This window comes from Dermochelys coriacea, chromosome 3, assembly GCF_009764565.3.
Source record: "Dermochelys coriacea isolate rDerCor1 chromosome 3, rDerCor1.pri.v4, whole genome shotgun sequence".
Classification (NCBI taxonomy): Eukaryota; Metazoa; Chordata; order Testudines; family Dermochelyidae; genus Dermochelys; species Dermochelys coriacea.
Genome location: NC_050070.1, coordinates 83741908 through 83755468, shown reverse-complemented (window position 1 = coordinate 83755468; position 13561 = coordinate 83741908). Strand labels below are relative to the sequence as shown.

Sequence of the window (13561 nt, the reverse complement as noted above, 5' to 3'; positions counted from 1 at the left end):
ACCATTATATTTACCCTTGGGTGATAAAAGCTAGGAGTCTGTATTTGAACAAACTGCCGGGGGAGGGGTGGAATGTCAGATATGACTTGAAAAAAGGCTTGTAATATTATATAGTTCATAGTATCTACAACACAATGAATAGATCACAAGAATATTATAATCCCTAAAAAGTCTCTGAAGTATATAAATACAATTAAACAATCCTTGCCTGTAAATATTTTATATATCACATTCTCTCACATGTACACATACACTTATTGAAAGTATTTAGAACAAAACTGTAAACCTCTAATCAGGCACACAGTAATCTAGATGCAATGTGTTTTACTTGTTAAAATGTTCTTTGAAAACTAATCTGTGTCAAACAAAAACTGTCCTCAAACAATTCTCATATTAAGCACAGTAATTCATGACTACATTGTAGATGAAGAAGTTATTTTTATCCATTTGATTACTAGATATACTTCACAAAAATAAAATAAGCACTTCCACAGCTTGCAAAAAAAGTGCCTTCTACTTAAGAGCTTGCTTGGTTACATAATAAGAAGGCAAACAAAAGGCCTAACATCTTCAGTAACGAAGAAGTCAATTGATAAGCGAAGCCATCGCAATATCAAAGAATTAATCCCACCAGTTCTGACTCAGGTGACAGTTCAGCAAAGGTCAGAGTGGCTGACACTGACCTCAAAAAGAAAAGGTGTACTTGTGGCACCTTAGAGACTAACAAATTTATTTCAGCATAAGCTTTTGTGAGCTACTTAGTACTAAGGTGCCACAAGTACTCCTTTTCTTTTTGCGAATACAGACTAACACAGCTGCTACTCTGAAACCTGACCTCAAAAGCAGGTTTTAACTATTCAATATACTGAAAGCTCCTGAGCATTAGAATGGAACAAGCTGACAAATCAATTTAATCAGCAAAATGACTTTTTTTAAAAACAAATTGGCAGATAAGCCAATCAACAAATGTGTGTGTTCCTATCACAGATGGATGGACAAAGCACAGCACACAATAATAAAAAAAAAAAAGCTATATCTACCAATTCCTTTATATGAAATTTAAAATCTACAGATCTCTCTAAGAGTTCTAAATTGGTCAAGTTTTAAACACCTTCATTTCTCTGAACCAAAACCAAAAAAATACAGTCAGCTGATAAATATTTTTAAATTGCTCTGAAGATGGTTTTGTAAGAACAGATGTACATTTTAATATGAAATCCCTATAGAATAACTGAAGCAACCTAAGTATCACTATATCACCACCAACCAATGCTGCAAAAAGTGATATTGAACAGTACCACTCCTGTCATTGTGAAAGCAGGTTATTGTGGTTAGCATCGAATTATTTAAACAAAAATAATTTAAAAAAAATGAAATATTGGTTTATTTTCACCAAACAAGGAAATAAAAAAATGATTCAACTGAAAGAAATCTTATAGTGGTTTAATCTCTTATAAATACTACCAATTATGGATATCTGGTTTATATTTTGTTTTATTTCAATTTAAAAGATATGCTCAGTCAAAGTTCAAGTTATTACTTTAAAACTGTACTTGTCAATGATATACTAATGCTTCAGAATTGCTTATTTTTAGTATTAACGGTAGCTTTATTGTGTGTAATAATAAACTTGACAGAGAAAATATTTTAGCTATATGATGAATTGCACTGTGTGATTGTAATTTACATAGCATTTTACAAGAAATCTTTGGATGTTTGAGAATCACTATTTATTGATAGTATTTTTGCACATCAAAGTACGGTTCGTAGAACACCAATGGTCCAAGGAGCCCCTCCTGCTGGTCCAAAGAATTCAATGTTGAACCAAACAGAGGGGGATTAGGTTGTTGGAAAGGGCAATAGTCCATGAGAGGATCTTTCTTTTACTAAGAGGCCTGCAGAATGAAAAAAATTGGTGAACTACTGCCAAACCATGTATTAAAGAATCCCTTCACCCCTCTCGCTAATAAAACAAGAACTCACTTTAGATCTTATGTCATCAAGTTTTTAAAGTACTGGTTATAACTCTACGTGTAAATTATCTCTGTAAAAATGTCTGGAAATTATTCAGACTAAATCACTGGGTACTTAGGCTCCTTAACAATTTGTGGAGTACTTGCATTCTCAAAGCATTTGGCAAACTGAAGCTAAGCACTTGTTTGTGAGAATCAAGTAAGCTGTGCCTGTTAAGAAATTTTTGTGAATGTGAAGAAACTTTGTCCCATACCTGCCTACTTTAGAAGGCCCCAAAACCAACAGCACCTCAGAAAAGTATGCATGCAATTATGGAATTAAGGGATTTTCACCAAAATATTTCATATATATGGTATATTATATTTAAAAAATGGTGTGGACTGAAGAAGCAATCTGATTGGTGGAAGATTACAAATCTATATGAATATTTAGCGACAATTTTTTTCTCTGCAATCCATGCACCTACAAGAGGTGCAGGATCATGGAGCAGGTAACACTGGGCAAAAATGTCCCCTCCCATACCTTATATTTGTTTCATTTTAGGACTGTGTAAAAATCGGCCAATAGATTTTTGAAAATAGATACTTAAATTTAAGCAACGCTGACTTCTATTTCTAATGCTTTCATTTCTAACCACCACAGGCCAGACACATAATTCAGACAAGGAATTCTGCCCCAACAGATGATACTCCCCACTCCTTCCTTGTTTACATCACATTTTAAAGTAAGACTGTCGTTTCTTGTTGTTGAGCTTTTCTGAAGCCATCTTTCGGCTTGTTCAGAGAATCTGATTTTACATTAAACTCTAAAAGCATCAAGATTTGGTTTGAACCTGATCTCCAGTGGTAGAAAACCAAGCCATTTTATAATGAATACTCTACCCTGCAGAGTTTCAGCCACAGCATCTTTGTACAACGCAGCTACAGCTGAGAGTTGCCATTCACTCTGTATTCTCTGAAATAGCTAAGTCTTAACCTACTGGCAGCTTTAGAAAATTGAACCTGGATTTCAGAATGGATCCAGAAGTAGACAGGGAGCCAAGTGAAGAACTGCCATGAAGAACTGCCACAGTGTGATCTCTGGTCAATCGCACTTGGGAAGCAGGCTCCCATAAATTGAACTAACTGGAGCTTGTATATGGTCTTTGTAATCAAGCCCAGATATTATTTATTATTTTTATTGCAGTAGCTCCCGAAGACCCAAATCAGGATTAGGCCCTATTGTGCTAGGTGCTGTACAAACACAATGGAAGATGCAAGCCCTGATGAGTTTACAATATAAAAAGGCAAGACAGACAAGCATATAAATAAAATGACAAAGGTATAAATCTTGTGAATTACTTTAAAAAAAAAAAAAAAAAAAAAAACTTTCCCCGATTCGCCTCTGCCTCCCTTGTCCCCTGAGCTTGGGGCCCAGCCAATCTGCATCACTCGTGTTGAATTGATATGCCTTCTTGCTCACCCCACAAAAACTGATTCAGGAATGAAAAAACATAGGCATTGCAATAATACAACCTGGAGACAATGAAAGAAAGGATGAATATGGGTTAAGTCTGTATCTGAAAATAAAGGGTAATTTGCTGTTGAGCCAAAGATGGGAAAAGATGTTTCTGGTCACTACTACTATCAGTGTGTTTAGGAGCAGCAGTGTCTAATGCATTGCAACTCCTAAATTGTACAACACATTGACAACTCTGAGGCAGATACTCTCAAAGGGTGAGAAGCTAGTTCCTTCCAATTAGTCAAAGTGCTTTCTCCGTCCCACCAATCTCAGGTCCATCTTGAACATATCGAGGTTTAAAGCAGGCAGTTTGAAATTGACATTGTTTGGAGAGAAGCAGCTCTTTTCAGAAATATACCATTTTCCTCCCACTAAAGAGCACTCTCTAAAACCTGGTATAGGAAATTAAAGCCTCTTCTGCTGAGTCATTCTGGATTCGGGTACTAAAACCTACATTATGATTCAGGCTAATTACTACTGAGTTATGGTGGCAGGTGAGTCCAATTAGCTCCAAGCAGGACATGAGAGACTGGGAGACGCTCTATGTGTGTAAAGGGAACTGAGAATAGAAGAGACCCCAGAGAGAACTCCTAGATGCAGTTAGGACTGATAATTTATGTTTTATTATTTTTTAATTATCCATAAAGCCAAACCCTAGGGAAGGGCTGAGGATGAATTAACTCATGGTCTGTGGACTCTGTTGAGGATAGGGTCAGGATGAAGACCATTCATAAGCAACCAACTTAATATTTTCCTCCTGAAGATTGATTGTCATGGAAAATTTCAAGGGACACCTTCAGTTTAATTTGTGTGTGTGTTTTTTAAAAGCTTAAATAGCATAACTGTGAACATGAACAGGAAACAGTGGTTATAATGAGACAAGGTAAATGAATGCAATGATATAGTTCACATACAAGCATCATGCTTTTGGGAGGAATAAATTGTCATGGTAAAAGCCTATGGCAGACAAAAAAATAGTTTATGTCCACACCTTCTGAACTGCATTCCACCACTTAAAACAATTTTTATGTCTTATTTTTAAATTTATTCAATTTAAAAAAATGACTGTCCTGCTCCCACAAGTGCCGTATTAAAAATATGAGTTTTGAAGGTCGTTCTTTACTTTATATACATTGCCACCATTGTTCAGTGTTTATTATTGAGGACAGAATCCCGTTGCCTGATAAGCCTCCTATGATTTGCTTTTAAAATTTTAAGGGGGATCCAAATTATTTACAAGTACCGTAACATTTACTAAACTAATGTTAAAGATGGATTTAATTACAGAAGTATTTAAAAACAAAGTAACATGAAACATACAAAAAACACAGAATACCGAAAACACAAAGATTACCCTAATAACTAATCTTAGGAGCGAGAAGGTATCTCTTAATATTCCATATGTAAGGCCCTGCCTAAAATCTTGAGATAACTTTAACAGTCAGGATAGCGATCTGGTTTAAAGTCATGAAGTCATTCATTTTTTTGATAGCAAAAATGGAAAACTTGTCTTATGAAAGGAGACTTAAGGAGCTTGGCTTGTTTAGCCTAACTAAAAGAAGGTTGAGGGGAGATATGATTGCTCTCTATAAATATATCAGAGGGATAAATACAGGAGAGGGAGAGGAATTATTTCAGCTCAGCACCAATGTGGACACAAGAACAAATGGGTATAAAATGGCCACCAGGAAGTTTAGACTTGAAATTAGACGAAGGTTTCTAACCATCAGAGGAGTGAAGTTTTGGAATAGCCTCCCAAGGGAAGCAGTGGGGGCAAAAGATCTATCTGGTTTTAAGATTCTATTCGATAAGTTTATGGAGAAGATGGTATGATGGGATAATGGGATTTTGGTAAGTAATTGATCTTTAAATATTCAGGGTAAATAGGACTAATCGCCTGAGATGGGATATTAGATGGATGGGATCTGAGTTACTACAGAAAATTCTTTCCTAGGTATCTGGCTGGTGAATCTTGCCCATATGCTCAGGGTTTAGCTGATCGCCATATTTGGGGTCGGGAAGGAATTTTCCTCCAGGGCAGATTGGAGAGGCCCTGGAGGTTTTTCGCCTTCCTCTGTAGCATGGGGCATGGGTGACTTGAGGGAGGCTTCTCTGCTCCTTGAAGTCTTTAAACCATGATTTATAGTATAATAGTTCAGACATAGGTGAGGTTTTTTGTAGGAGTGGGTGGGTGAGATTCTGTGGTCTGCGCTGTGCAGGAGGTCGGACTATATGATCAGAATGGTCCCTTCTGACCTTAGTATCTATGAATCTATGAAAGAGGATAAACGACAAATAAAGGGTTTGGCAAGATAAAGATTCCATAAACTACATTACACACACACACACACACACACACACACACACATCCCCTCCCAGTAAGGAATGAAGGCGGCCAAGGAGAAAAGACTGATTAATGGCAAGATGAAGGAAAGGTTCCAGTGATGCAGGCTGAAAACAGTGTTGCCGCTCAGGAAATTAATATAGTTACAATTACTCCTAAGAATTAGGGCCCTGAATGTTTTAGGAGCACAGAATTTGCTGCAGAATATACCTCTGGCTGCAGAATTGTGTTGGAGAATCTCAGGCCTGGTCCACACATAAAAATTAGATTGACCTAGATACATCAGTCAGGGCTGTAAAAAATTTCGCACTCTGAGCACTGTAGTTAGGTCAACCTAACCCCCAGTATAGGTGTGGCTAGGTTGACAGAAGAAGAATTCTTCCATCAACCTAGCTACCGCCTCTCAGAGAGGTGGATTACCTACACTGATGGAAAAACCCCTTCTGTAGATGTAGGAAGCCTCTGCACTATGGTGCTATAGAGGCATGAGTTGCAGTGCTGTAGCTATGCTGCGGCAGCAGCTGTAGTGTAGACATGGCCTATGCTTTAATTTTTAATTAAATTTATAACTTTTATGGTTATGAAGAAAACCTTTCAACATTGCCTTCCTGACTGCATGAAACAGTAATTCTGAGACATGTGAACTGCCACATTCATCTCAATAAGATGTTAATTTTGAAGCCTGATAAGTTTAAATGTGAACACTGAATGGGATTTCAAAAGGGGCCTAACACAATTATGGGTCCTATTACCATTAAGCTTTAACAGAAATTGAGTGTCTAACTCCCTTAAGCCTCATTGAAAAATCCCAGCCACTATTAACTATTTCACTGCTGATCACTTTAGCAGAAATATCCAATTAATATATTTATCCCACAATCCCAAACTACTTCCCACTGATCCATAGATATCAAAACCTCCAGCTTCCCTTCCCTCAATTTCTACAATACAGTTACCTTTTGTGAATTAAAAAAAATCTGTGCCATACCAAACCCTGAAAGTGTCAATACTGCATACATTCATTTTATTTATTATCAAAACAAACCAACCCCAGTGGTTATTCAACTGACTGCATTATTCATATTTAACTCAATGAAAACCTCCATTTTGAATTTAAATGAAGCTGTTGCAGCATTTCCAGTTTGTCACACCAGAGTATGCAGATGTCAAGGAGCTTTCTACAGAATTTAAGTTCCCCTTGCCATGTAGTACTGGAGTCTTGACCATCCCCACTCAGAAAGCCACTTAGATAGGAGAAAATGTATTTACATGCAAGATGGACTTGAATGTTGAAAAAGTGAGGGACAGTTGAATTCCAGAGAAATTCCAGAGAAACAATTCTTTTTCTGAGTGAGAAACAATGAGACCCAGCAATTAAAATGGTGGTGGAGCAGAATGGTTCCCAAACTGTGCTCCATGGCACATTTGCTGGTGGCATGCAGAGAGCTGGATGATCACATGCTGCTAATTCTTATATTGCTTGTATAGGTGTCCATGGACATCTCGGTAAAGGAAAGCTTGGAAATAAGGGGTTGAATCCAACCACATGCTAGCCACAAGCAAAATAAAAATGTCCACGAACAGGGAGGAAAGAATGAAGCAGATTGGTACTAGGTTCCTCTTCTCCCCTCATCAGCTGGATTAAGTTACAAGGAAAGCATATTGTGGGGTAGGAGGGAAGGAAGGGGACAAGGCAAGAAAGAAGCATGTGCATGGGAGCAGAAATGAGAGATTAAATGAAAAGCAAAAGTGGACAATGTGATAACTTGAAAAAAGTAAGTATTATATACCTGAAAATATAGGAGTACCAGTAACTATTCCTTTACTTAGTGTAGTTTTTCAGTTGCAAAGCCTACATTGATGGAGTGCTTACATTTTAAGATAACATCTTTATAGAAAATGCCACTGGCTTGGGAAAAGTGTGCTAGCATGATAAATCTAAAATGTCAAAAAATATTGCAGCAACATTTGTATAACAATTGCAGAAATATTACAATCTCAACTTGCACATACACAGCTGTAATAAAATTCTGTCCAAACAAATATTTTCTACTATGTTACTAATAGAAGCTAACATTTTGCCCTTTTACATATTAAGCTTTTCCATTAAGTACAGATATTAATGTTACAGATGAAAAGTTTTTCCCCCCCATTACAATTTGCTTCAATGCCATAATAATTAAAGCATTTTTCCTGAAAGTAAGACTGAAGTAATCCTGTAAAAACCCTTGATTATCAATATGACAGGCAAAGAAAGAAAGCATTCAACAAGTGACTTTCCTTACCTTCAGCACAGCGATGAATGGTACAAAGTTAGCTCTCTGAAGCCCATTTTTATAGAGGTCTGAAAGAGAAAACTGGTACTAGTTTTGCTACTTAATCTTGCCCCTTAATAATAATGCCATCTTGTCTTTTAATCTGGCAAATAAAGCTCTATGCTGTTAGACGAATAAAGGAATGAAATGGAATTGAAATTGATTTCTATTCTTTTGCTGCATGAAATTCATTACATTCTTAATAAGGGGAAAAAGAAAAAAAAAGAACAACCGCCCAAGAAAATCTCAAAAGGGATTCAGTGAAATTAGATTTAAATCTCTAATGAGAACTAAGTGATTTTAGCAGAAAAGACACAAAACCTTTGTATTAAAATAAGCTCATAAAAGAACTGGAAACGTTATGTATCAATCAGTGCAACTATAAGGTCAAAATATACAAAAGGTTTAATCTTAATGATTTTTTTTTTGTAAAAAGATTTAAACTCTGAAGAAATAATGTCAATTGCCAGAGTTGGTAATATCTTTATTCTGTTGATTAAGGTTACTCCCTTGGTCTTCTAGTAATTCCCATCATGTATACCATTTTTTCAAGGCAAGAAAATACAATTTGCTTTGTAGGCAAGCAATAAAATATTACAAATAAATACATTACCTTTGAAAAAATGTTTAATTTAATAAAATATTTTATAATTAAATGCATATTTGACATTTATGAAATAAAATGTAGATTAATAAATATAACTGGTAAAACAGAATTTTATATCTGTAATAAAAAGTTCTATTTTCTGGAAACTATGTAACTGTAGGGATAAGATGAATAGTTCCATTACAGCTTTATCATCGTACAATAGTTATGATGTGCTACTTCACTTCATTAATACAAAGTCTCCATCTGACTGCAAGGTCGTCACACTTGATAACTGGGCAGGTCAAGAGAAGAATGTAGACACTCTGTTACAACTGCCCACCTAAATTCCTCTGCCTCTGACACAGACCATGTCAGATTATTATTATATAAGGATTAGATTTTTATCGCTAAATGTTGGTACATGTTGATTTCACCATACACACAGGAAAACCAACAAAAAAATAAATCTATAAAAATTTAAATTTATAGACCAGCAAAGTAAGAAAAATGCTACTTGAGAACGTATTAGAGTTTCATTTAAGAATATTTACTTTGTCTATTTTTACATACGACGACAATTTGTGTTTTAATGGTTATAAAGCCTTAACATTTATGTATTACTACTGTTATTAAATAATTATTGTCTGATCCCCTCCCCATTGTCAAACTATTCCATAATTTCCTGCAACTGTGAAAATTTAATTCAATAAAAATTGAAAAAATGCTTAAACTTAAACAGCAATATTATCAGTTGAATTTATTAAAAAAACAACAAACAAAAACTGAATTCTGCCACACCTATAAAACATTTAGAGTGTAGTAATGCCTGAAAGCCATAATTAGGCTGGGTCTCATTGTACTAGGTGCTGTATAAACATAATGGTGGAGGGAGGATGCACTATGCTTGACAAATCAAGAGAGTACTGACAAAGCGATTCACAGGAACCAGAAAAGCAAGATGATGCTTATAGGAAATCTGGATACTAGTGAATCAGATTCTGAAACCTAATTACTAACAAAGTTGTACACAGTCATGTACCACTTTTCACACAGATCTCTAACATTTATGACAAAACACACTATTTTTTAAAGTAAGCATTCATTTAAACATATTGCAAGTTTACAAGTAGAAACAGTGATCATTAAACATTATTTTTTTGCCTGGAAATATTTTAAACATGCTGTAATATAAATAATGAAGTTATGAAGGGTGCTCCCCATGCTGCCCCACCCGTAAGTGCCGCTCCTGCAGCTCCCATTGGCCATGGCTCCCAGCCAATGGGAACTGCAAAGCTGGCTCTTGGGGTGGCACTTGTGGGCGGGGGCAGCGCACGGAGCCCCCCCTGACTGCCCCTCCACCTAGGAGCTGGAGGGACATCACAGCTGCTTCTCGGGAGCTGCACAGAGCCGGGCATGGAACCTGCCAGCCCCACGGTGGCCAACCAGACTTTTCTGGGCCAAGTCAGGTGTGCTGATCGCAGCTGCCAAGTCCCTCTTCAACTGGACGTTCTGGTTGAAAACCAGAAACCTAGTATCCGTGTTGGATACCTTAATAAGAACGAATATATAGTGTATTAACCCAATGCGTTTTAATGGGTAGAATTTCATTTCAGACACTCATCTTTAGATAATGGAATACATTCTGTGTGCACAGAATGGAGGAGGTGGAGGTGGCTGCCCTAACCCATGGCACCACGATGCTACGGACATTTCCCCTGACGTCCCCTTTGGGTCAGCCCAATGTAGCTCCTGCACTAGGGGCAGAGGTGCCACGTAGTGGGGACATGGGGTCACATCCCCCCCCCCCCCGATTTCTCAGAACGCCTCTCGCCAGGACTCCCAGCAGCACGGGGAGTGAGAAAGCAGCAGGGCGGCTGACTGAGCTCTCCCCACACACACACACACACACACACACACACACACACAGTACATGGGGCTGCTTCTCATTCCTTGCTGCTGGAGTCCCAGTGCCTCTCACTGCCTCTTTGCAGATCACCCACTGAGGTGAGTTGGGGGCATCTTTGAGACCGGGAAGAGGAGCTGTGATGTGATTCTCAGCATCAGGCAGCTCAGGTGGAGCCCAATCCAGCCTGAAAGCCCCAGAGGTGAGGGGAGCAGGCTGCAGGGAGGGGACCTGTTGCTGCTGCTTCAATGCATCCCCAGCAGCAGGGGACATTGAAACTGCAACAGCAGCCAATGTGCCTCTCAAGGAGAAGGTGATTTGGGGATGTCATATTCCCCCCCCCCAACAAAAAGTGATTGGTAAGTCTCCAACTTCTTGTTAACTGAGTCGATCCAGCCCCAAGCACCGTCCCACCCTGGCGCCACCCATCCTGATGGCACATGGGGGACTGCGCATCCCAACTGTGTTGCCACTTTTGTTGGTCTTGTTTTGAACACTTGCTAAATTGATTGAGGATAACTCAGGCAGGGAGGGATGCCTGCAAGCTCTGCAAGGGGCTGGGCAGGACAGAGAGCAGGAGGGCAGCTACCAGTGCTACTGCGGCTTCCTTATTTATACATGTGCTAGCACAATGAGAGCTAGTGTGAGTATGTTTTCACAAGCAGGGGAAATCACACCCCTGTAGACAAAGGACTTGTCTATACCACTGATTAAGTCGATATAACTTACATCACTTACTCAGGGGTGTGGAAAAATAACCTGTGAGCAACGTAAGTTACACTGACTTAAAGCGGTGTCTACACCACACAATGTCAGCGGGAGATGCTCTCCCGGCGACGTAGCTGCAGTGGCACCGAGGTAGCACGGTAGTGTAGACAAGCCCACAGCCTAAGAATGGGGAGGGAAGAAACAGTTACTCATTCCCTCTCCCTTCTGCTGGCCAGGCTCTGCCTGTGTCCTTGAGCCCACCCAATCCTGAGGCAGTTTCTCAGTTTTTCTCCCCACTGTAGAGACAGGAAGGGTTAGAAACATCACTTAAAGCAGCTGTGGAAGCAGAGAAAAAATATTGAGGGGGGGGGGAGGAAGGGGGAGGACCCAGGATGAACCCTTTCTTCCATATATGAGAGAAAACTAGGAGGGGTCTGCATGGCATGGACAGAATACCACAGATTTTTAAAACTAGAGATTTTATCACCATTAAATTTGAATACATGTAAAGTGGCTTTTATAAGAAATGTGTTAGTTTCACTGTACTTTTATCATATTGGTAGCATGTTTGTTTTTACCTTCAGGTGGCCTATTGGATGTTGCCACAACGACAACCCCGTTTTGGAACAGATTTTCAAAAAGCTGTTTCAGAATCATGGCATCAGCAATGTCAGTGACCTGTGGAAGACAACACAGTTGTTTTTCTTGCTTTCAACTTCTGCCATAATAGATCTGCAAATGGTTTCATAGTCAGAAAAAAAAATGGCTTGTTAGTAAAATCCTGGAGAAGGATTCTAATTATTGCTTGGGGAGGGGAAGGGGGAAATAAAGGAGATAATTAATAAGCAGGGAACGCATGGCAATCTTTTAAAACTTGCCTGCTCTTTATTACAGAACCCCATCATTTCTTTACCAATTGCTAAATGCGTCCATGTTAACTTCTATTATAAAACTACAGGTGGGAGACACAGAAAACAGACCTACACATTTCAAAGAGGCCTAATTAATTAGAACCAACATGAAAAACAGAAGATAAAGAAAATACACACCAGCTGTTTTACATTTCTATTACCTTTCTAGTAAAGGTTGGTAGAGGTGACTTTAAATGGTCATGGGACTTCAGAAATAAGGACAAGTAGCCAACTATACATAATCAGCTGCTGTAGAAAATAGAATGATATGACATAGATACTATTGTGTGATTGTTGCACAAAACAATTCAACAGATGGCCCATCACAAAAATAAGCAATTTCATTGTTCTTTTTAAGTGCCTTCTATTACTGTCCATGAATAATCAAAAGGCACGGCAGTCACTTCCAGCATAGTCAGCCTCTTCTAACCTTCAGACAAAACATTCACTTAAAAAACATGAAAAAAATTGGGCGCTACAATTAATACTGAAAAAAATTAACAAGCAGCAAAGTGAAAATTCTTAGGAAAACTATTTACTAAGGCTAGTTTTAACTTCTAGTTTAACTAGAAACTGATACTATAGACTTGCAGCATACATAATGTTATGCGTCAGAATGGAAAAAAATGTAATAAACTTTTCTGAACAGAAGAAAAATTAGATATGAAGTATAATATATGGGTTACAGAATCTCACAGGCTAACAAAAAAAAATCAATGTACCCAGTCACGAAACCATCTTAACTACTGTTATCTATTTCAGAGTGGTAGCCATGTTAGTCTGTAACAGCAAAAACAACGAGGAGTCCCGTGGCACCTTAGGGACTAACAAATTTATTTGGGCATAAGCTTTCATGGGCTAGAACCCACTTCATCAGATGCATGGAGTGGAAAATACAGTAGCAGGTATAAATACACAGCACATGAAAGGATGAAGTTGCCTTACCAAGTGGCAGGTCAACTCGATTAATGTTTTCCTCATACTTTCCCTCCTATTGTTCATTACATCAATTTGTTACACTTTGTCTTAATTTAGGCCCTGATCCCACATGGGGGTCTCTGCGCATCTGGATTGTAGGTCTGGAGCTGCGGGCTCCAATCCTGCAATAGATAATACATGGGTGGACTGCTATACCCACATAAAGCCATGCTTTTCACAGGCCAAACAGTCCATCTATGTGTTATCAGTTAAAGGATTGGAGCCTTAGGCCTAGGGTATGTCTACCCTTAAAATGCTCCTGTTGGCACAGGTAATCTACCTCCCTGAGAGGCAGTAGCTAGGGACATGTCTTCACATAAAAGGCACAGCTATACCACT

General features: G+C 38.4%; 1 protein-coding gene across 3 annotated transcripts in view; it reads right to left on the bottom strand.

Annotated features, from left to right (window-relative positions):
* Positions 1-13561, bottom strand: part of AFG1L (AFG1 like ATPase) — a 150284-nt gene that overhangs the window by 71863 nt on the left and 64860 nt on the right. For all 3 annotated transcript variants that reach the window (XR_006279901.1, XM_038397569.2, XM_043510773.1), the window contains exons 6-7: positions 11912-12011; positions 8104-8162 (exon numbers count right to left, since the gene is read on the bottom strand). Coding sequence is in view for 2 of the 3 variants with exons in the window: in XM_038397569.2 (XP_038253497.1) it covers positions 8104-8162; positions 11912-12011 (159 nt within the window). In the remaining variant the exon portion in view is untranslated. The remainder of the gene's footprint in view (positions 1-8103; positions 8163-11911; positions 12012-13561) is intronic.